The 25036-nt window shown below is 43.7% G+C and overlaps 1 protein-coding gene across 1 annotated transcript; it reads left to right on the forward strand.

The window, feature by feature from the left end:
• Nucleotides 1–727: 727 nt before the first annotated feature.
• Nucleotides 728–24987, forward strand: LOC306932285 (putative E3 ubiquitin-protein ligase HERC6). Its single transcript, XM_079514033.1, has 23 exons — nucleotides 728–1148; nucleotides 2550–2706; nucleotides 2926–3002; nucleotides 3166–3393; nucleotides 3821–3912; nucleotides 4235–4362; nucleotides 4578–4732; nucleotides 5643–5698; nucleotides 5813–5922; nucleotides 6036–6095; nucleotides 6688–6787; nucleotides 16031–16211; nucleotides 16748–16899; nucleotides 17325–17444; nucleotides 17630–17734; nucleotides 19098–19277; nucleotides 20243–20383; nucleotides 21008–21174; nucleotides 21658–21724; nucleotides 22185–22255; nucleotides 22880–23063; nucleotides 23283–23385; nucleotides 23928–24987. The coding sequence occupies exons 1-23, from the start codon at nucleotides 941–943 to the stop codon at nucleotides 24146–24148; spliced, it is 3063 nt and encodes a 1020-aa protein (XP_079370159.1). The 5' UTR covers nucleotides 728–940; the 3' UTR covers nucleotides 24149–24987.
• The last annotated feature ends 49 nt before the right edge of the window (nucleotides 24988–25036 follow it).

Here is a 25036-nt window from a genome sequence, read left to right on the forward strand (position 1 = left end):
CCTGAATAGAATAAGGGAGCTTTTTACGTTTACCCTACTATTTAATGGCTGCTGTCTGTCATTGATTGATTGAATTAATTAACAGTTTGCATGGACACGACAAGCACAGGTAAGGGAAGTACAGTACAATACAAGGTCTGCTAAGTATTTAAAGGGTGAATCCAAGAAGAAAGCCATGTACTCAATCAAAAAACATTAATGACAGACTGACAGTCTGACATAGTCACATACACAATACAATATTATGCAAAAACATCATATAAATAAGTAGGAAACAAGAAGAAAAGTGTATATAGTTGCAGATGTATGTGGTCTATATTAGAATAACATAAATAATAATAAAATAAACATGAATATCTTTCAAAAGTTCACTAATTGCTCATTTGTTCCACATGATAGGTGCAGACGTCGTTGCGTAGACCACTCTGGCGTAGACGTCACCCTGGCCAAGACCTACGCTGAAAAGACTATCAGCGGAAGTGGCGGAAGTGTTGCGTGTAAGATAACTACGTCACGCGGTGCGGCTGTGTTTACTAGTCCCCACCCAATGATCATTTCAGCGGGAATACATTTTCGGGAACACAACGCTGCGATTGGTCAAAAAACGTTAACTTCCGGGGGGGGTTACACGGCGGAAGTCCCGCCTTTCGATAGCTTCTCTGCCTTAGGTCGTGACCAGGCTCTTCTTTTTCGCAGTTAAGTGAGCCTGGGACCGAGGCTACGTAGACGTAGAATAGAGTGGCACGTTTGCGTCAAACGTCATCAACCACGTGTTTACTTCCCGCAACAAAGCGACACATTCTGGTACTGCTGGCGCATGCATGCATGCATTTCATTTCTCTATCGGGCAACAAGCCACTGGTTTCGGCCATCTTTGGCCCTGTGCTTTTAAGTTTTTGTCGTAGTAGTTTAGTTTTGGCTCTTTAGGAAGTGCCTAAAGATGGAGCTGCACTGCTGGGGACAAGTTGGACAAATCCAGAAATCGACTCCTGAACCGTGGTCGTGGAACAAACCTGAACTACTGCTCAACGTCGCCTGCGGGAAGCGGCACACTTTATTTCTCACTAGGAAAGGGAATGTTTTGTCATTTGGAAACAACTCTAAAGGACAACTCGGCAGAGAGCGTGTTTCCGATCCAAAGACGCCAGGTGAGTCATCATAAATGGCTCCAATCGGAACCTCTAAGGGGAGAGGTTCCATGGGGCTTCATGCCTTCATCATAAACAACAATTACACAAGTCACTGCCTAGCCTACCTTGTGTTTGTCAACAGTAGCACATGTAACGATTATAGTTTAAAATTAGATTGGTTTCATGTATGCATGTTTTGTACATTTATACATGTGTATGAAGAAAAAAAAACATGTCTACGAGAGATGGCGTCGACATTTTAAAGTCCCAAGAAGTCACATTTTAGTTTCTTCATCCCAGTTTTAAACGGTCGGTGGGCGGGCCAAACTTGTATATTCGTTCCGTTCCATCTGTAGTAGACTAACCAAAATAATGACCACGTAAAATAAATCAACCAATATGGATGGCGGCCGCGGGGTAGGGGGAAGTCAGCATGTCTCGAGTTTGTTTACTTTGTGGTTTGCGCTTGTTGCTGGAGCCCTTGTTTGATGAATTGAACATGGTGGACCCTCTTGTAAACAAGTGTAATGCTTAATTGGGTCGTCCACTCACAGTTAACAGCCTTTGTATTGAGTTTGTGCTTGAAATGTACTGTAATTCTGCAAACTGTTAATAAATATTTCAATCAATCAAAAAAATCCCTTTTGACTTTCGGTTTGAAAGCGGTGTGCTCCAAATGGGTTACCTTTGGACTCTGGAGGGATGTTAATAGCCGTTAAGAAATTATCCAATATAAAAGGATCCCTGGCTAATAAAACAAATATGCCTTAAAACATTATACTCACCCCTATAACTAAAATAAAAAACACCATCAATATTTTATTGATGGTGAGGCGGCTATCAGATCAGAACACTCAAACATTTTCTAACGGCGAATAATAATAATACCACCGTCGATCCAGAGCCATAGAGTAGAAGAGTTGTGACAAGTCAAAGATGGTAGAGAGATGGAAGATGGTGTACTGCAGTGACAGAATACACACCAGCGTCACTGACAAGCAAATCTATGAACTACAGACTGGCAGCCAAGTAGCCTAGCATCCTACTTGCCTACATGTAGGCAGCAAGATGGCGCCCAAATAAACCAAAATCCTACTGCTCTCCCCCCATATGCTTTACAACAGAAAGCAAACTATTAGGAGACTAATAGGGCATTTGAGCTTGTCAGTCACAATGTAGGACAGGGTATCAATTTTTGGGGCACTGCAGTTGACAAGTGAGGTGCTGGAGCCACAAAGGGAACATGAGAAAAAACTGACCGAAAACTTGCTAAATAAATACATTGTGTGCAGATCTGTGCAGAGTGTGCGGAGCTTCCCTTTTATATTACAGTTCTCAAAAACATGGGGATGCCAGGTTGAAAGTGGTTAAGGACCGGTGTACATTTCTTTAATATGTGTGTGACTGTCTGTTTTTCAGGCCGTGTGGAGGGTCTTAATGACATTGTGACAGTGGCTTGTGGTAAGGATCACTCTATGGCTCTGACCAGCTCTGGAGATGTGTATGCCTGGGGGGCAGGAGCTGATGGACAGCTCGGTACTGGTCCCAGTTGTCCGTCCAAACTTTACACACCAAGGTAAGACCTAAGTTCATCATATTACAAATCCAGGATGGGCACACAACATTTATGATTTTAAGTGGACACCTGAGTAGTATAATATTGAAAAGCAAATTACTGCTTTTTAATACCACAGCTTAACCACTTACCCTATTCAAAGCCCACAACATGGCACAGTGGGTTGTGAGCTTGTAAATCTGCAATGTAACATGTTGAGATATTTCTATTAACTTACAGACCTGTCCCCATGATGTTGGAAACACTGGTGGTGCAGGTTTCCTGTGGGACCTCCCATACTGTGGCCTTAACTATAAGTAAGAAACTTAACACTTTTGGGCACGGACAAATGGTCATTCAAATACTGTTCACCATTGCTGGTTCAATTCCTTGTGTACTCTTCCTCAAATAGTCTGTTTTGTGTTTTATAAAACTGACTGTATTTATGTTTTTCATTTAATTCATTGCTTTATTTTCTAGTGGGAGATGTCTTCACATGGGGTTCGAACAGTCATGGTCAGTTGGGTCTGGGGAAGGACATTTCACTGCAGCCGTCACCTGCCCGGATTTTCGCTCTGACTGGGACGGCAGTGAACCGGATCACAGCAGGAGGGTTGCACAGTCTGTTTCTCACTCTTTCAGGCTTGGTGTACTGCTGTGGTGCCAACAAATACGGCCAACTTGGGCTCAACCGGGTGGACGAGAAGGGTATAACCAGACTAAAACTGAATTCAGACAGGCACATATACCATTGCTGATTTATAGAATGTCATAAATTGTGATTGGTATAAGAAAGAAGGGGAAGGAATAAAAGAATAAGGCTACGGTTGACGCTCATTTTCATTGTTTTGTTTTTTTCTAACAGTAGTTCCCTTAACTGAGTGCAATTCCCAGATCACAATGAGTCCATAATGTATCCTAGACAGCGCAGTAACAGATTGGAGTAGATGGAGTTCAGTTGTTTGGCATAACATGTAGACTACAGATTAGTTGTTGATTGCTACAACACCATGAAAAGATTAAGTCTGAACTTGAAACTGTTGTAAAGTTGAATGCATGTATCAATTAATTAACTGTACTATTATTTCTGGGGGGAAATGATCATGTCCTCTGTCTACATATATTTATTTTTCAGGTAGGTTCAATGTGTGTGTAGTACCTGCCCTCAGAACAGTAGTAGTGTCCCAAATGAGCTGCGGATATGCACACTCTGCTATCTTAACAAAGGTACTGCACTTCATCATTCCTTTCACTCCAATTGCTTGTGTGGTTCAACTATTGTTAAAATGATTTCTTACCCTTTTTACAAATGCAATGCAGAAATTCATTGAAAAATATCAATGATAACTTCCCGCTTACAATAAGACATCATCCCTGTTGCACTATATTCAACCACTGAAGTGAAATCCTATTGAACCATAATATCTTAATCATTAAATCATATTAAGTGACTTTTAGTTGTTGACTATCCTTTCCCTATGCATGAGTTGAACATCGACATGTAGCAATACATACACTCTAGTAATTGCTGGTTCCTATTGCACCCTAGGATCGCAAGGTATTCACCTTTGGAGAGGGAAGTCAAGGTCAGCTTGGGCACAACTCCACTGCTAATGAACTGATACCCAGACAGGTAGAGGGTATTGATGGCCGTGCAGCACAGATTAAATGTGGCAGGTATGTTCACTGCACCTCCAAGTGTTGTTGGTATCATACGTGTACAGTATATAGATTGCGAGAATCCAGAGAAATCCAACCTTACATTCTGTTTACTATAACCCTGATGTATTCATACCACTTGCTTTATTAAAATACCTGGGATGTAGTGATAATTTGGAATACTAAGGTATATCTACACTTTATCCTGTTGTCTTGTGGTTTTGGTCTTCCAGCTACCATACTGTTGTATTGTTGTCTTCAGGCCAACTATGGTCTTTTGGAAATGGGGAGAAAGGTCAGCTTGGAACTGGTAGCTTGGAAGGGAGCCTGACTCCCAAGCTTGTTCAGCTGTCGTGGACCACTGATAAACCCATAATCAAAGCCAAAGGTAGACACATTTTCTGTTATAATGTTGTCACACACACACACACACACACACACACACACACACACACACACACACGTAGGCATTGCCATTTAAGAAAAAAGACCATTACTGCATCAAACATAATCAACAAACATTGGCCAAATTGTCAACTCGTATAAGAAAGATGCACACATTTTGAAAATGGCCGATCTACAAGCTCATCTGCTATTTTCTTCACAATATTTATCTGTCGAACCGAGTCAAACTAAATTTAATGCCTACAATCCAAGTGCTTCTCGGGGTGGTTCAAACTGTTTTTTTTTTTTTTGGAGTGATTGCGGCCTGAGAAGGTTGAGAACCACTGGTGTAGATGACCACATGACTGGGGGGATACACATGATGTAGTTAGTTGCCAGACAATTATTTTCACCTGATAGTTTCATCGGCAGTGCATAAGCATAATGTGTGTAAAGAAACATGCTATCTCTCAGTTCTGCTAGTTCAGTGACAATGATCACCCTCCACTGCCGGCCTCCCACCAAAACAGCCGATTGTCAGTTGGAGCGCCCAACCAAACCATAAAACAAAATGATGTGTCAAATAATTTTAAACTGGCCAATTTAAAAATACATATTTTTAGGATATCCATGTGGCTCAATGTGGAGACAGGGGTTGGGTTCCTCTACGGTTTGGCTGGGCACTCCCAAAGAATACAATCAGCCATGTTTGTGGGTGACTGCGGCCGTGTGGCCACAAGTGGTAAATACTAAATAGCTTGTGCGGGGCCGGATTGGTGAGATTACTACTAATGTTTTTCCGTTTTCCGTGCTCGCAGACCTCCATTGCAGCTCCATTGTAAGAAAAGTCTAATGTTAGCATTAGCTCATGCTAGATTATTATTAAGATTCACATTGTGCATTTGTTTCAACAGATATGGTTTTATCCTCTGGATGGAGTACAAACTACATTTGTTGTGCACTTGCTGAGGTACTGTACTGCTGTAAACCTATTTTAAGTAGTAATGAGATGAATGTCTGCCAGTTCAATTTAATGAGATTGATTGTAGATTGGTTGCTTATTTTATTTTATTCTTTATTCTAGGACTATATTAAGGTATTAAATTGTGAGGTGCAGAAGCCACTCGGGATACTTTATCAGATGAAGTTTCAGAAATGGGTGCTAATGGGCAAAAGCACTGAAGAGGCAATAAGGTTCACCCCTTTTTCATTTTTTTACAATATCTTTGATCACTGCACAAGTTGAATGTCAGTTATTCATCACTGCAGTATTCACAGAGCTGTCCAATGTGTCGTTAAACCAACAGATACTTAACCATGATGTTTTATACAAGTTCGTGCCTTGTGGCTAGCTTCACAAAACCCAGGTAAGGTCATTATAATTAGAAGAGACATATAGGAAAATATAATAAATACATTCATTAAATTAAAACAAAGAACATAATGAATACTGTAGATTAGAAGGTACCAGAAGAATATATTGTCGGGCAGAAACCAACCAAATCATTTCAATAAATTCAATTTGTTATGTTATGTTTTGTATGCAATTAATGCATTCAAGAGCTGAATAAATGTTTTATGGACCCATAATAGTGATTATTGGTAAGTTAAGTTTTGCCATAACCATTTATTTTGCCATAAATCAGGTAGCTTTAAGGTACGGCCATGACGGCAATGGTAGGAAAAAAGAGGGGAAAAAAAGATCTGGAGCAGTAGCTGTGATGATGCACTGCCACTCATTGGGCCTTTTTAGACCTGACATAAGCCGGGTTGTAATGTGCATAAGCTCTTGTATTTTTTTGTTTTTTACTCGTCATGTTTGAATAGTCTGCTTTTTGCTCGACTACAACACTACATTAGAAATTAATAACTGATAGCTTATACACTGACTGAGAGTGGATACATAGTCAGTACATAGTTTGGTGGCTGTTATTTGATATGTTATTTGTTCTCTCTTAGCAAAGGCCCCCCACTAGCTATAGATGCCTTAACAGTGGATGTTGACATTGCCAATAAGACCTTTGACCTGATGTTGAGAAGACCATGGATCAAAGAACAGGTTAAGTACAAGTTTTGTTTTTAGAGCCATTTAGTCATTATGCCACTTATGGCCCCTACACACTGTAGGAGTTTTAAAGTTGTCGGCGAGAAATCAGATCGTCATGTATTTCACACTACAGGAGTCTTTTTTTTTAATCGGCTGTCATTATATCTTTGTGGCTTTCACACTAAACGATTGGTCGCAGACTAGGCATCACACACTGCAAGAGTTCACCAAGATGCGATCAAGACCCGATATTCATTTGTTTTTATTTTATCATTCTTACATCTCACGCACGTGCATGATACGATGACCGACAGGACGCCTCTCTCTCTCTCTCTCTCTCTCTCTCTCTCTGTGCATGCCACACACTAGGCGGTGAAATGTTTGTGACAGCGTGTAGTGTAGCCTACGTGGGCTGCAGTGAGACAGGACGTTAAATCTAGATTTTTGTGAAATAACTCTCCGTCTCTCTCCGCACACACACACACACACACACACACACACAGAGAGAGAGAGCCCAAACGTTTGCTCCGATGCGGTTTTGTCAACATTCAAGTGAAATGATTTGGTTATGGTTTATTTAACAGCAACATTGGGCTAATGCTACCATGTACGACACAGGACAGGGATTTACCCAAGGAATAATGGTTATATATGATCATCTATCGATACAGGCGACACGACAGACAGACAGCAGTGCTGTGAGCAGTGTGCTCTCATTGGCTGTAATACAGGCCTTATCGGGGCGCAGTCGCAACCCAGTTCATACTGTATGATATCCAGTCGGCGACAGTCAAATATCAAACGTGCTAGATATTCAGAAATGGTCAGGGAGGCGTCGGCGAGCGCTTTTATCTGCGCTGGATCTTCTCGCAGCTCCTTTCACACACAGCGAGCAAAACCTCGCCGATCAAAATCCGATTTTACGTCAGATCGGGGGTTTTTGTCGGCGAGCGCGCCAAAAATGCTCCCGACAGCATAATCGGAGCAAATATCGGGCAGTGTGTACGAGCCATTAGGAGGAGCCCGCACTCGGCAGATGTAGGGCCTCTGTCCTACGTCCTCACCTTTCTACACCCCACACTGACGGGCATGGGGTCTTAAATAACTATGAATACATTTTCAAGTAGATTATTATTAACTGCTATTAATCAATATTCGTTAAGATAAATTGATCACCAATAAAACTTCAAGTGACTTATTAGAGGCAATACTTAATGAAATCATATCACAAGTTTAGATCACTATCACATTTATAAGAAAAGGCCAGGCTAACATGGCTTGTATAGAATATAATGTCTTTTCCTTATGTCTATTTTGAAAACCATTTATTCCAGCTTTAAATAGAGCGCTGAAGTCCTGACATCACTCGCTCATCCCCTGGTCTTGCCTGGTTCACGGAAGTAATTTCTCTATGGAGAATAACGTTAAAGGTTACTTTAGTAACCACGGTTGTATATATAAATTGAACGAAATACCTTTCGTTTATGGGTAGGTTTCCTTCAAAACCTAGCTGCAGAACATTATTTTATGTACTCCCAGGACAGAAAATTCTAGAATTTTCGCTGTCCTGGGCTCTAAGGGTGACGTAGGAAGCCACGCCTATCCCGTATAGATACCTGCGTGGCTACGTCAGCCCTCATTCGGAACTTTTCTTCTGCTTTAGAGAACAGAAGGGCGTTCCACGAAAGGTATTTCGTTCAATTTATATATACAACCGTGGTTACTAAAGTAACCTTTAACGTTGTATTATATAGAAATTTCACGAAATACCTTTCGTTTATGGGACTTTATGAACTCCCGTGACCTGAACTTCCAGTGGGTCCCAGGTAAACCTTTTGGGAGGGGCTCGGACCCTTTTGGGTCCAGAACCTAGTCCTTGTGGAGGGCAGGAGGCAGCGCTATGCTGCCCTGATGCCTTACTGAGCAGCGGCCCCCAAGACCGCGTGCGCTAGCGAAGGCGCTGCCACATCTAGGTTATAGTATGTGGCGAAAGTCGAGGGTGTAGACCAGCTTGCTGCTGTGCAGACTTCCTGAATGGAGACACCCTTGTAGAGTGCCCAGGAAGCTGCCACACCTCTTGTGGAGTGGGCCCTCAGGGCTTGAGGGGAATCCACGCCTTGGCTAGTGTAGGCCAGACGGATGGCTTCCACTATCCAGTTAGAGATAGTGACCTTCGTGACGGGCTTTCCTTTGGTCCTGGCACCCCAGGACACAAAGAGTTGGCTTCCTTGTCTGAAGGGAGCCAGTCTATCCGCGTATATGCGTAAAGCTCTGACTGGGCAGAGGCAATTAAGCCTGCTGTCTTCGTCAGAGGAGAACGGCGGGGGATGGAAAGCCTGTAGGTTCACTGGCACACACACTGAGAGAGCATTTTTGGGAATGAAGGCGGGGTTTGCCTTTAGGGTGACCTTGGTCGACCCCTCATCGAACCTCATGCAGTCTGGAGAGATCGAGAGCGCATGTAGGTCGCTGACCCTTTTTGCTGTCGTGAGTGCGATCAGGAGAGCCACCTTCAGGGTTAGGAGCTTGAGGCTCACGGTTTGTAGTGGTTCAAAGGGTGCTGTAGCCAGCGCCTTTAGAACCAGGGACAAATCCCACGAGGGAACGAGGGATCTGCATGTCCTATGTTCCCTGCGTACACCCTTCATGAATTGTTTTACCAGCGGGTGCTTCCACACCGTCTGGTTATCAAAGCCTGGGTGGCAGGCAGAGATTGCCGCCAAATGGACCTTGACTGAGGAGAGGCCTAGACCGTTGTCTAGGAGCTCCTGCAGGAATGACAGGACGTCGATCACTGAGGCCTGGTAGGGGACTGTTTGGTCTGGTCTTCGTGAGCACCAATGCTCGAAGACGCGCCAGGCTGTGTCGTAACGGTCCCTTGTTGACTGGGCTCTGCCTTTCTGAATCGTTTCGATTACGTTCGGAGGTAGACCCACGGCAGTCAACATCACCCTTTGACGGGCCAGACCCATAGGTCTAGGTCCTGGGGGTGAGGGTGGAAGATCTCCCCCCTCGCTTGAGAGAGGAGATCCGCTCGAAGGGGAATTCTCCACGGCTGGTCGTAGAGGAGAGGGGTTATTTCCGACCTCCAGACCCCCCACGACGGGGCTATTAGGAGCACCTTCAGACCCTGAGTCCTCACTCTGTCCAGAGTGGGGCTGATGAGGGATAGCGGGGGAAAGGCGTAGAGAAGGGTTTTGGGCCATTGGTGTGACAGAGCGTCTAGCCCCAACGTTGATGGTCCCCTGATTGCGAAGAAGAGGGGACACTTCGTGTTCTCCTCTGTGGCAAAGAGATCCACCTTGGATTTCCCAAACCTGCTCCAGACCTGGGCCACTGCATGAGGGTGTAGTGACCAGTCTGAGTAGCGGAGAGGTCCTCTGGACAGCAGGTCTGCCCCTGTGTTCAGAAGACCTGGGACGTGACACGCTACTATTGAGAGGACGCGTGTGTTGCACCACAGGATCAGTTTCTGAGCCAGTTGATGAAGACGAGGGGACCTGAGTCCACCTTGTCTGTTGATGTAGCACATGGCCGTGGTGTTGTCTGTCCTGACTAGGACATGGCAACCCAGGATGCGCTGCTCGAAGTATTTCAGGGCGAGGAAGACTGCCATGAGCTCTAAGTAATTTATGTGAAGGGCACGTAGTGGCCCCAACCATAAACCTCTGGCTGTGAGTCCTTCCATCGTGGCTCCCCAGCCTGTCATGCTGGCGTCTGTAGTGATGACTTTCCTGATCAGAGGCTTTCCCATGGGGACGCCCTCTGAGAGGGTTTTCCTGTCTGACCACCATTGAAGGGCTAGTATGCATTGTGATGTTACTGTTACCTTCTGGTGCCGACGGTGCATTGGTACATGTAGAGAGCCTATCCATCGTTGGAAAGGTCTCATATGTAGCCTTGCTAGGCGGATTAAATAGACCGCAGAGGCCATTAACCCCGCCATCCGGAGGCATGCATGAAAAGGAATCGAGCGTCCCCTTTTGAATGACGCCACGCACTGCAGTGTTGCGTCTATTCTCTCTTGGCTCAGGCGGGCCGTGTAAGAGATTGAGTTCAGTGTTATGCCTATAAAGTCTATTGACTGTGTTGGCATAAGCATGCTCTTCTCGTGGTTTATTATAAACCCAAGCGAGTCGAGGTGGCTGAGCACACGATGTGTGTGCGACAGTGCTTCTCGTGGAGAGTCTGCAAGTAGGATCCAGTCGTCTACGTATGTAGCGAGACGGATCCCTTGCTGTCGGAGCGGAGCGATAGCTGCCGCGGTGCACTTTATGAAGACTCTGGGACTCAGTGACATTCCGAAGGGAAGGACTGTGTACTCGTACACTTTTCCTCTGAACCCGAAGCGCAGAAATTTTCTGTGCGGCGGGTAAATCGGAATGTGGAAATATGCGTCTTGCAGGTCTATCGACGTAAACCAGTCCCCTTCGCGAATTAGGCGTAGGAGGACTGGTGGAGTAAGCATTTTGAATCGCAGCTTTTTTAAGTGACGATTCAATGCCCTCAGGTCTAGAATGGGACGGAGTCCGCCCCCCTTTTTCTTTACCAAGAAATAGCGGGAGTAAAAACCGTTCATTGATTGGTCGAGGGCCACCTCTGTGATGGCGCCTTTCTGCATTAATGAATTGATTTCCTCTTGCAGAATGGCGGCCTTTTGCCCGCTCGCTTCTGAGAAAATAATTTTCCTGGAAGTGGGCGGTTTGGAGGCGAACTGTAGCCTGTATCCTGTCTGAATTGTACGGATTATCCACGGGGAAGCCCCGGATATCCGCCATTGTGACAGATGACGTGACAAAGGGTTCCCTGTGCTTGTCAGCGTGGTGCATGGCCTGCCTAGGGGAAGACTTACTTTGTGTGAAATGTCTCCCTCTAGTGAATTTTTTCGGTATTGAGTTTGGAAAAAATTGGCGTGGAGTTCTTGGCCTGTGACAGCTAAAGCTGTCACAGTGTGGGTTATCTTTCCCACTGGGCCTATGCCCTTCAGAGTTGGTTTTATTGTTTTTTGTGTTTTTTGTTTTTTTGTTTTCTTTATTGAACAACGTGGAAAAACATACACATGTGAATTGCACATAACAATTTTCGGGGTCTGTACAACGGTGCTCACAGCACTGTGTACAGGCCCCCTTAAGCGCTTCAGCGCAGGCTCTGAGGTGAGATCTGTGATCCCCACCTCTGGCCTTGAACTCTGAGTGTGGTGGGGAAGATGACCCGGCCCGGGCAGGTCATTTGCGCTTCCCCTGGCCTCGGCCTCTGGGAGCGCTCCTGGCCTTGTAGGGCGGCGGAGAGGTGCGGCGGTCTGCTCTGCCTCGGCCTGCAGGCTGTCGCTGTCTATCTCCGCTCCGGTCCTGGGACCTGGGTTTGTCATCGGTCTTGGCCTTCCAGGGTGCCTTCTTAGCCTTGGGGCGGCCTACCGGGGCGGCCTGGTTGGCCAGCGGTTCGAGCGCCTTCATCGTCTTGGTGGAGGACTCGAGCTGTTGGATGGTCTCTGACATCTTGGCCAGAGCGTCCTTAAACATACTGTCTGGGTGGATATTTCCAGCCACAAACTCTTTCTTTGTCTCCAGGGAGATGGCGCTGGTCTGATCGACCCAACGCCATCTCTCCTGGAGGATGGAACATGCCATTGCCTTGGCGTTGTGGAGAGTGGAGTCCCTCTGGAGGGTGGCCATCTCGTGATTCAGGCGGCGTAACTCGGCCAGGTCTTCTGGCAGTTCCGCTAGCTGGACTTTAATGGACTTCTGTCCCATCTCAATGAGGAGGCTCTTCATGGAACCCTGGAGAAGTGCTCCTGCATTGAGGGCCTTCGCCACGAATGACATGTGTGCATACTGCCACTTGTTCAGTTTTGAGGCTTCCCTCACGCTGCTGGACAGGAGCTGCGGTTCCTTTACGTGGTGATCCACTCTAGGAGCTGCAGGGTTGGCCAGGTAGGCCGCTATAGCCTTGTCCATAGCTGGCATGAAGTCTATTGTGAGGGTTTGTTTATCTGGTATGTCGTTGGGCCCCTTGGCGCTGGCCTTGGGAAAATCCACCTTCAGGAGGGGTTCGTCCCAGGCGTGCATCATGGCCTCCTCGAAGCCCTGTGCCATAGGGAGCTTCTGTCTTCTAGGTGCAGGGGGGGGGGCGGACTCATCAGTCCTGCCTTCCCATGGTAGTACCTTGACAGTTGACTTAGGCCATGTGTGGTTACAACGTGCACTAGCCTTCCTGTATATCTCGTAAATATTGGAGTCATCCATGGGGGGTACAGGAGGCGGGGGGACAGGAGCCCTGGCTTGCTGGTGCTCCTGTATGTCCATGGCATCCAGGTCGTCGAAGGGGCGACGAGTGGTGCTGACGTAGTCCCCGGGGGAGAGGTCATCATGGCCATCTCGCTCGTCCGCGTAGGCCTCGTCCAGGACGTGGTAGTCCTGGAGTTGCTCCTGGAAGGAAGGGAGCTCGTCATCACGAAGCTCCCCTTCCTCCCTGGTAGTCCAATGCTCCCCACCGGGAGACATTGCGCGGTCTGGGGAAGGGTCCAGGCGGTCCACCATATAGCTGGGTGCAACGGCAGGCTGTCTGCGTCTAGCTGTATGTCTGGGCGGGCACTCAATGGTGGCCTGCACGACGTGTTGTCGAGCACGTGGAGCTGGGGAAGAGCGGCGCGGTGCGAAGGTATCCCTTGGCCTCGCGCCATGAGCCTCGTAATCAGTGGCCTCGTGAGCCCTGGTTGCAGAGGCTGAAGTAGCGTACCTGTCTCGGCTAGCGCCGGCAGGTGCTGCTCTTGAAGAAGAGGCTCCGGTTGGGGCTCTGTTGCCCGAGTAGTCGAGCCTCTGTCTCGGGGTAGCTCGTTGTCCCTCTCCGGTGACGCGGGGCCAAAGCCCCTTTGGCGGGACTTGTATGCGAGCTCGTCGCGGGGGAGGAGTGGGGCTCCTCTCTCGGAGTCCGTGGGCGGCAAAGTTGTCATAATACCTTTGGACACGTCCGAGCCTGTTGTTTAGGACGTCGTCGTCCATTTTCTCACAATGGAGGCAAACGGGACCGATTTCCTCCATGGACTCACGGGTGTGGGTGAGGCCGAGACAATACATGCACTCGTCATGCCCGTCTTTGCCCGACATCGTGTTCCCGCATCCCCAGGTGGAGCACGTCTTTTGTTTGGGGCCTTCTTGACAGTCGGCGGGCACCGGCTGTCCTCGATGGCGTCTTTCCCCGGGCTGGGTCTCCCTCGTCAGCGACATGGTTGCTTGTAGAGAGAGGAGTCCGAGTGCTTAACAGCCACAGGTTTATCTTCCTCGTGGCGTGTAATAGTAGACCACAGGCGTATCTGCCTAGTAGCGCTAAGCTAACTATGGATAGCTTTAAGCTAACAAACGCTAGCTTTAGCGAGAGAGAAAAAGAGGCGCGAGCTGTTTTTTCGACAAGCTAGCGTAGCAACAAGTTGCCTAGAACTCACTTGTGTCGAAGTTCGGCTTTTTTTCTCGAGAAGTATCCTTCTGTTTGCTTCGAGAGTGTGCCAGAGATCTCACGGTCCTAAAGAATTAATCTCTCGGCCGAGTTTGCGAGATATATTACCCTGCACACACTGGAATGTTAAAGTTCGTTCTCGCAGCTTAGCAGAAGAAAAGTTGAATGAGGGCTGACGTAGCCACGCAGGTATCTATACGGGATAGGCGTGGCTTCCTACGTCACCCTTAGAGCCCAGGACAGCGAAAATTCTAGAATTTTCTGTCCTGGGAGTACATAAAATAATGTTCTGCAGCTAGGTTTTGAAGGAAACCTACCCATAAACGAAAGGTATTTCGTGAAATTTCTATATAATACAACTTGGGCTCACCTTAAAATCGTCTCATATAAGCATTGTGGTCCAAAAATAAACACGCTGTCTCTGCGTTATTGTCAGGGAGGTGTCGCTGTATCGTTTGCGACAGTCAGTCACTCATGTATGATGCGAAAATGTAACTAATTCAGTAGCGGTAACAGTAGCGTTTTCTCTCAGTCAGTTGATTCTTCATATCCATATGAGTGAAACGGCCTGGATGATTTGTTTATTTTTTAAAAGGTTCTTATCTCCCTATGGGGATTACAATGCAAATCAAAAGTACATGAACCCGTGTATTTGCGCCCTCTACCGATATTGACGTCAGACTTCGGTGCTCTATCTATACTGTAGCTTTTTTTTAAACGCAGACATTTTGTCACAGTTGCAACATAATTTCGACTTCAAGCTGCAGTCCATAACTAATAATCGAGCTGAGTGAAAAATGGCATCGACAAACTAGGTAACATGAACGCAAATGTATCATTTACTGAAGAGATTAAACTAGATTATACCACAAGTCGTTTCGAGGAAGCAATCTGATTGGTTGAAACAGCCTTCTAGTCGTGGGTTAAACCAGCACCATTCACCACCTAATCAAAACAAAGAATTCAGCTGCTCTGTTCTCCCAGAGCGCTAGCAAACTCGGTGGCTAGGCTAGCTAGTTTCTTGGGACATTTCTGGTCGTAGTGACTACATCTGTCATTAAAAAAATATATTCTTTCAGCGATTTTCTTAGTTTTAAGAGTAACTGTTGTATAATTGCAATATTACACGAGAGGGTGTGGGTTAACGTGATTATTGCCACTTCAGTGATGCTTGCGGAACTCGACTTCGTCTCGTTCCTCACCGCATCCCTGTCGTGGCAATAATCACGTTAACCCACACCCTCTCGTGTAATATTGCTTAATTCTAAAATTGCAAATGATGATTGAGGACTCATTCTTTCAGTAGGCCCTTAAACGTAGGTGAAAAGATATTTCAGTCAATGCATTATTTGATTTGGCTACGCTCCTTGAATATTATGATTCCAGTACCTGGATAATTCCAATACCTGGATATAGCCTATCTTACTGTACCACTCCATGGTCCACATGCTTCTTTTCACCTGACGGCGTGTAGTGTCACAGGGTTAGACAAAGACATTAGGATTAATGCTTTCTGTCGTCACGACTTGATTTCAGTAAATCTTACAAGATTAAATAGCAATAGAATATATGTTCAGAAGCATCTTCTATAAAACCTTAATGGTCTCAGACATTTTTATAAAAGCCTCAATCTGCAATTTCTTCCAATGAAGCCAGAGGCCCCACAGCCAGGGAACCTAGGCCTCCGGGGGAGAGTTGTACCTCTACCCCACCTGGGTCCTTAAATGCTTTTAGACATATTTCCATATATTGGTATAGGCATGTACAAATCGCTGTTATCTTACTGTTAACCTTTTTCCCGTGTAGATAAAGTTTGCTCATATAATGGATCAGATCATAGAGGCAAGAGAGGTCATGAAATCACCAGAGATCTTCATGATTCTTCTGACATGTCCACTTCTCCAATTTGAGGAGCACGTCATGAACTTCGTGGTACCCCTGGCCATCTGTATAATAGACCTGAATGAGAAGACCTTGGAAACGCTAAGTAAACAATTCATGTTGTTTTCCCTTGTTCTTTTATATTGATTTTGTAGGTAATTGCTGTTTGAGCTGTTTACAATAGTCTGATTTGTTGCACCTATTTTATCACACTACGGAAAACGGATCTGATAAAATAGGTGCAACAGATCTGTTTTCCGTAGGGTGATAAAATAGGGAATTTATAACATAACCTTGGCCTAAATTGTTTTCTCTTTTCTTTTCTTTCTTTTTGTTTACATTTCTCTCCATGTGCTGAGTAATGAACCCTAGCATCTGTATTCTGGGGAGAACATTAGCCGAAAATAGCAGATCTACAATGCATCGCAAAATAATGAAGCTTGTAGGTCATTTTCGGTGAAGAGATTTGGTGTAGAGCGGGTTACAGAGCCAACTCGCTTTAAGTTTACAGGGTTTAAGAGGTTAAAGGGTATATAATAATTAATTTCAGAATCTAAAATGCATAATGCTCATCACATCAGACATTCAACATCCGTGCATAATTTGTTGGGTAATGGTTACATATGATGTTCTGCTCTACAGGAGGCTGGTGGGCTTCTCTAGAAGCTGAAAACCTGATGAGGGTCATCCTGGTGTTCAAAAAGGCCATGGGCTTCATGCTGAAAACTGGACTTTTGCACACCAACAATCTAGGGATCAAATACTTGCTAAAAGTCCTCAAACTAGTCTTCAAAGTCAGTATTTAACTCTAAAATCATTCACTTTAGTTATTCTGTTTGAGAAAGTATGTGTGATCCAATTAATCTAATCATTTTCTCATTTCCTAATTTATTATTATTATACTATACTTTATTATATTTATTACTACTAGCCCTTACCCGTTACCCACCCCCCCTTGTGGCCGTGGGGGGTACTGCGCCCTGGGTGCTTTTTCACATTTTTAATTCACTAATAAATTCATTATTAATCATTAATGTGTGAAATCGAAAAAGGGGCTTCGTTACGCCCTCCATATTATTATGGTCAATGCCTGTGTGAAAAGTGGGAGTGATTCAGACATCCAGACATTGTCAGAATTATAGTATGATAATATAATTTATTATATTATACATGTATTATACCTCAATTAATATACTTGTTTTGCATTTTCATACTACAGGCAAACAAATCTGAGAAGTACCCAAAGGTCCCACTGAGTACCTTTTATGTGGAGGAAATCGCTGGTAATGTGGATCCATTTGTAGATGCCTTTGCCTGGCGTCAGTGCGCAAGTTGGAAGGTAAAAACTAATTTCAGGGTAACATCACTACTAACAATGGCTCTTGATGTTGGGAAAAGATTTCCCCGAAAAAGCACAGGATAATATATCAATGGTTAAAATATAATACCCTTTACAGGTATTGTACACAGTATTATTACAGTTTGATGATTAATGATGATGGATGTCTTTTTTTCTTTTTTAAGGATGAACTGACGCCAGCCATCTTTTGCCGCTACCCATTTCTGTTAAATCCTGGTTGCAAGATTGCAGTCTTCAATATTGATACACGCCGATCAATGGTGTATAAGGTATGAGACACATAAAATATGTTAAGCACATACAGTAGTACTTAATATCTTACTATATAGACTAGACCTGTGCGTGCCCGTCGCAGTCGGCCACCGGCCTACTTGGGAACGATGCAACTTGGGAACCTAATTGTCATAGCACCCGTCAGCCGGTGTCCCACATGGAGATCTGTGTGTGTGTGTGAAGACTACAAACTGAAAAGTGTATTTGGCAATCAATTCGGCCCACTGGCAGAGCCTTATTGGTTGAGCCTCAGTTGGCTGAGGCAGAGGCTGGAAATTGCACAGGTGAAAGGAGTTGGCCTCATTAGGCCCACTGGCAGAGCCTGGCCCAGGTGAAAGGAGTTGGCCTCATTAGGCCCACTGGCAGAGCCTGGCCCAGGTGAAAGGAGTTGGCCTCATTAGGCCCACTGGCAGAGCCTGAGCAGAGCCTTTTGTGGTGGTTCTGGAGAAGCGTGGGTCCGACCGACTCGATACCTGGCACTGCACTCCCTGTGGGAGTGTGGAACGCGTGTGTCGAATTTGAAGTCGGTGGGTCAAACGGTTCTCGAGTTACGTGCATTACAACCGTACACGCACGCACACACATTTATAGTAGGATATAACTCGGGATCCAATGGTAATTCCGACGGAGCATTAGTCCGACATGCGGGAACAATGGTCGGACTAGTGCTCGAACATGCGCTGCTCCCGTGCTTGCGGTTATGGTTAGGTTAGGGTTTGAGGTAGGTTGTCGGTCTAATGACTGTCGGACCAATAATAGTGTCAGAACTAAAGCCTGTACCCCTTATGAGCATGACTGATGGATGTTGCGTCTTGACTTTTTGTATGTGAAGTGTCCTGGGCACATTAGCCCCAGATTAGCTCATCAGGCTAACCTGTGTCTGACGGTATGTCTGCTAAAAATACTTGCCGAGGATTTGCATGGATGGACCACTAAGCAGGGGAACTGGGAATTGGCATATTATCAAATTGGGTATGAAGGGGAGAAAATCTATATTTATTTTACTTTTTGGGAGGGACTCGGGGTGTTTAGTAGCATTATAGTCACCTTATTATTTATCTCTGTACCTATTACATGCAAACAAAATAACTCAGATCTTATGTTGTACTTACTTTAAATCTGTCATATTGCCCAAGGAATATGATCTGTGATCATGACTATTACAGTATTACTGTGTCTACCTGATCCTGGGATATCTTTCAGTGAAAATCTCAATAAAAAGATTTATTAAAAAAATCATATATACTGGCCGTCACTCACAGCTGGCTAATTAATTAAAGCTTCTGGTGAGGTTTTGCAGGGGGTGTTTCCATAGTGAACTAACTAATGTTTCTTAATAATAATTCTCTGTGATTATAGAGAGTACACATTTTGGTTGAAAAATGGTCTTCGATGTGGCCTGCTGGAGCATCGCCTGATATCCCAGATGGTACCCCTGCCCCGGACTTGCAGCTGAAGCTGAGACGGTCACACTTGGTAGAGGACACCTTCAGACTACTAGATGCAGCTGTCTACACTGCTTTCCGTGGTGAATTAATGGTAAATAGTTTAGTTTTTTCTTGTTTGACTTGATGACATGGTATTCTAACAAGGACCACTTTTCAACCCATCTTCATATAATTGGTCCTCACTAATAATCATGATAAAATAGCACCATTTATTTTTACTTAGTCTGTGTCTCATAGGAGGGATGTGGGCAGTTCAGAAACCTGTTCACCAGTGACATCATCAATGGGGAATCCAAGCTAATAGTAACTGCAGGCTTTCTATTCCTGAAAAGTTGCAATGCGAACATGGTAGCCATCATTCTCACGATAAACGAGATTAAAAAAATATATACATTGAGTGCCACCTGGTGGACGAAAGTGGTGGTGCTTAGGTTGCCACGTGATGAGAATCAATTCCACTATGACACGTGTCTGGTTTTGGGGCCAATCCTTGCTCTAGAAAACGCCAATGTTCCAATCTTGATCACCGGATAATCACAAATGACCTCCGAACATCGGCGATTTGTTCAAAACCACAGACGGCGCCGTCTCTCCGTGAAAGGAGCGTGCAAAGGCTGTGGCTAATACAGAAGCTAATGGCTATGGAGAAACAGAAGCAGTGCTGGCGACTCGGCGAGGCCTTAGCAAGCTTCCGTAGCAACCGGAGCGCTTCCAAAAATGAAACAACGACGGCTTTCTTATAGCATTATCAAACGCCTTAAGACGAGCCGACTCGTCCTGAGCGCCCCGTGTAATTAAAAATAATCTGCCTAACAATGATGTCACTGGTGGACAGGTTTCTGAACTGCCCACAGCCCTCCTATGAGACACAGACAAAGTAGAAATAAATTGTGGTATTTTATCATTAACATTAGTGAGGACCAATTGTATGAAGAAGATACCGGTAGGTTGAAGAGTGGTGAAGTGGTCCTTTAACAAATGGCAGACCAAATACTCAAATTGAAGGTAACAATAGAAGGAGATATCACCTACACACCTTCACTACAAATTTCATAGGTGCAGTTTGAAGAGGACTTGAACCTGACTGAAGTCAACAGAAGAGACTTTTTCTTCCATGTCTTTGATGACCTGATGGCTCCAGAGTCCCAGATGTTCATGTACAATGAGACACGGACACTAGCCTGGTTTCCTATCAAGGTAAGACATTATTCACATGGTCGAAATCACCTAATGTGCTTGTTTTATTTTTGCCTGTGATTGTCATTTAGTACTTTGTTTTTAATTATTTATTTTTCTCATTTATGTATGTTTGAATATTCGCACTGAGGAAAGGGTTAAAGAGGCTAAAATGTGGAGGTTCTCTCTGGGAGTAACCAGGATGGAGAGGATCAGGAACGAGTACATCATAGGGATAGCACATGTCAGATGTTTAGGAGATAAAACCATGATGCCAGACTGAGATGGCTTGTACATGTTCAGAGGAGGGATAGTGAGTATATCGGTAGAAGGATGTTGAATTTGGAACTGCCAGGCTCTTGCCTGGCACTGGCAGTTCTAGAGAAAGACCAAATATTTATGGATGTAGTGAAAGAGTACATGAAGTTAGTTGGTGTGAGAGAAGAGGAGGCAGAGGACAGGGTGAGATGTAGGCAGATGATTCGCTGTGGCGACCCCTGAAAGAAAAAGCTGAAAGGAATAGAAGATGTATGTTTGAATATTCTCTTACCTCATTAGATAGTTTTGTCTGATATTCTGCCTAAATTCTAATAAAAAAAAAACTCTATTACTGCTTTCCCTGATGGTCTACATCTATGCCAACAGCCCAGAGTTGAGGTGAAGAGCTACTTCCTGTTTGGGGTTCTCGTTGGCATGGCTATGTTCAACAACATTCTCATTCACCTGCCCTTCCCATTGGTCCTCTTCAAGAAGCTGCTTTACTTCAAACCCTCATTGGACGACATGAAGGAGTTTGAACCTGCAGTTGCAGAGTAAGACTGGGTGACACAAATATGTTATTGTACCTGGCAGAAATTTGGTACAGGCCACATGTGTATCTAAAGAAGGAAATTCCAATTGTGCTTAGTTCATAAACCTCACACCTGGTAATTTGCTATTCATAGCTACAGATTACGCAGAGCAGCCATGCTGTTATTGGACTATGTGCCTTGTTTTTTTTGAGTGGTGCAACCACTCCAAGGAACAGCTTTGTCCCTATGGGACTATGTTTAGAGTACCAATGTGACTATGTTTAGAGTACCAATAGGGGGTGCTGTTGCACCACTCGCTTCAGACTGGTCTGATTTATTTCCCCTATGAGTTAGGGGAAGCTTGAACACAACCTAAATCAATCAAGATAATGTATTGTGCATACAATAAAGGCATTTCTGTCATGTAGAAGAAAATGTGGCTCCCCACAGAGCAGATGTAATAATGAACACCTGTTTCTGTTTGAACACTTTCTATGCATTCAGGAGTTTGCGTTGCATCCTGGAGGACTACACTGACGATGTCGTTGACAACTTGCTGATGACTTTCACGGTAGGTTGACTCATCTATCATCAATCATGTACGTATGACCATGGACAGTAAATATACAGCTGAAAAGCAGGACATCTAGATTTGAATGTAGAATGTACACAGATTTCCTTACAATAAGAGGAACTGCCATAATTCACGGAAATGTCAAATAAGGCACTTTTATTCAGTTGGCACGGGTGAGCACACATAATGTACACGTTTTGGTGTTTAGCCTTCATCACTTCAGCATTCAATGCTGTATCTGGTAAACGATTGGAATATAGTCTATTGATCTATCGATTTAAAATGGGAAGATACAGTATACATTTAGCACTATACTGGGAATTGTTAACGGTAAGTAGATTGATTTCCTACTTTTGTGCATTTTCTGTAACGTGCAATAGGTGATATTTCACAAAGGATTTTGATCTACAAGATTGAATGGTCCTTCGTTTGCACATCTAATCATTTTATTCCATAGATTCCGTGGGACGGCAGTAATGTTGAACTTGATCCGAAACTAAAAGGAAAGCCTGTCGCAAACTCAAACAAGTATGTATAAGATATGTGATTGATATGGAGATTACCTTAAGGCTCATTCCAGATTTTCTTTAACTTTTACTACTAGGAGCATCATATAGTTTCAGCATTTGCTGATTGTCACTGCTACAAGGTGTGGGCATATGCAGATTTACAGACAAAATCTCTCTTTTTTTTTTCTCTTGGTATAATGGAATATAGTATGCCCATTAGCTTCTTATCGAAGGCATGGTACACGTGCAATAATTAATGTTTAATGTGTTGATGTTTACAGAGGGTAGTAGCATATACAGTATTCTGTATGCACAGAACTGTATAGTATGAATAAATAAGTAAATAATTGCACTTGTATTGTATTGAGTATACATGTTAGGACTGCCTCTTCATTGTTAATTAATCAGTAATTGACTATTGGACTTTGCAAACTCATTATAAATTTGTCGGTCAAGGATTTTATCGACTAATCGATGTGTTGATTTAGCTATTAGTCAACTAAGAATTTCTGTTGCTGCCAACAGCACTCAGGGTAGCAGCATACATATTCATATGCTGACAGATTGCTCGGTTATATTTTGTTCTTCTGAATTAATCCCTTGACTTTTGATTGATTTCAATCTTGTGTCTGCTGTTTACTAGGAAGGAGTTTGTTGACGCTTTTGTCAACTACACATTCAACTCATCTGTGGGGCGAGTCTTTGAGGAGTTCAAGCGGGGCTTCTACAAGGTGTGTGACAGAGATGCAGTTGAATTATTCCAACCAGATGAGTTACAAGCAGTGATGGTGGGACAAGACTCATACGACTGGCATGTATTGAAGAAGGTTAGTTTGAAAACAGTTTTTGTCTTACTTTTGAGCCAGGAAAGATGTATAATGGAGAGGTAATTATGATAGTGTGCTGCCCTCTGGTGGTTTCATTCATAGCTCGGTGAGAATGGCTTGACCTCATAGTGATTTAGATGTAGAATTATATTTTACTGACAATGTTGGATTAAACATGAGATGGCAATAATTGCTATAATTTATTGTAATTCCATCTAGAACACTGAGTATGAAGGGGAGTATCACTCCAAACATCCCAACATCATTGCATTCTGGCAAGTGTTTGAAGAACTGACAGAAGATCAGAAGAAAAGCTTCCTTTGTAAGTATAATTTAGCTTGTAGTTGTAATTCACTTTGAACAATTGTAACCCTGGTTTTCCTCATGTTTAAAAGTAAGGTCCTTACATCTTACTTCTCCAACATATTTCTTTTTGCATTTCATAGATATTGATAGACCAGCATGGGGCGGGCACTCACAAATGATAATGAATAATATTTACCCCTAATCCTTGTTTTTATACATTTGATTAGACTTTCACCCATGGATGTTTGCTACAAAATAATACACTATGGATGTTATTGAGTGCACAGTAGCAGCTAGAACAGCTGTGTATACCACCCACTTATTAATCAACCATCAAAAATCTTTGAGTTGTACCTACTTGTAATGTGATGTCATTGATCTAAAACTTGTTGTTGCTTAAACTTAAAGGCCAAATTGCACCAATGGAACTATTCGCAACTCCTTGTAACAAAACAGTAGTAGTTTCAAGTAATTACAACTTTGCAAGTAGTTCCATTGGTGCAGTTTCGCCTTTAGATATTGAAATTTGTAATATTCTATTCCACTGTTTGTTCCCAGTGTTTGTTACAGGTTGTGACCGTGTACCAATCCTGGGAATGGACCAGATTAAGATGAAAATTGCTGTCCGGCCCCAGTCCTTTGAACTACATTTCCCAGAATCCCTCCCCTGTGATTCCCTGTTGCTACTGCCAATCTACCAGAGATACCCAGTCAAGAGGACACTGCATAACAGACTTATGGTAGCTATCAACCATAAGAGAGGCTTCTGGATGGAATGATGCTGTGTAGAATAAGTCAAATCACAACCACGGTCATTGAGAAAATACAATATCATGGAAGCTCATTGTAAACTTTGTTTGATTTAACCAAACATTTGACCCCTTTGATTACTAAAACTTACACACCAACATGTTCTGTCAAATTTCTATTTGATTCCATTGTTTTGATTTGACATATTTGAACTTATAAATAAGATTTTCTGTTTTAAGAGTATGCAGGCAAGAAAGGAGTTATATTTATAGCACAAATGCTAACCATCTAAACATATCTGATTTGCTGAAGTAGCAGAGATTAAACAGTGTCGAGACAGTCACGTTGAAACCATTGACTGAATGCCATTCCAAGGGAAGCCAGGTTTTATTAATGAAGATGCATATATCTTTTAGCTATTTTATTTTATCTGACATCATTCTGTGTTTACTTATGACTCCAAAACATTGTCTGCTGTATGGAAGGAAAATATGTCTTCAAGGTTTCGGTCTACTGACCTTCTTCATGCCTGAAGAAGGTCAGTAGACCGAAAGCTTGCTAAATAAATACATTGATTGTGCGCAGATCTGAGTGTGCAGAGCTTCCCTTTATTTTTTTTCAAAGGCCTCAGAATAAAAGATAAATTAAGTACAGTGGCTCCATCAGTCTTTCTTGAGTTTAATGTGCCATAAACGGAACAAGATAAATGTTAACATTTTTCTCTATGGCCTGGAGTATTTATTTAGGGACATTTTACAATCATGGTTGGGGTCAAATATTTTTCTAATTTACTTTTTATGATGTACACTGCATTGACCCATGTTCATTTTTTAATGTTTATTATACCTTGAAATAAAATTAAAGTAAAACAAAAAAATGCATGTAGGCTATATTCTTTATTGTTGCTCATATTTTCT

This window comes from Electrona antarctica (genome assembly GCF_951216825.1).
Source record: "Electrona antarctica genome assembly, chromosome: 11".
NCBI lineage: Eukaryota > Metazoa > Chordata > Actinopteri > Myctophiformes > Myctophidae > Electrona > Electrona antarctica.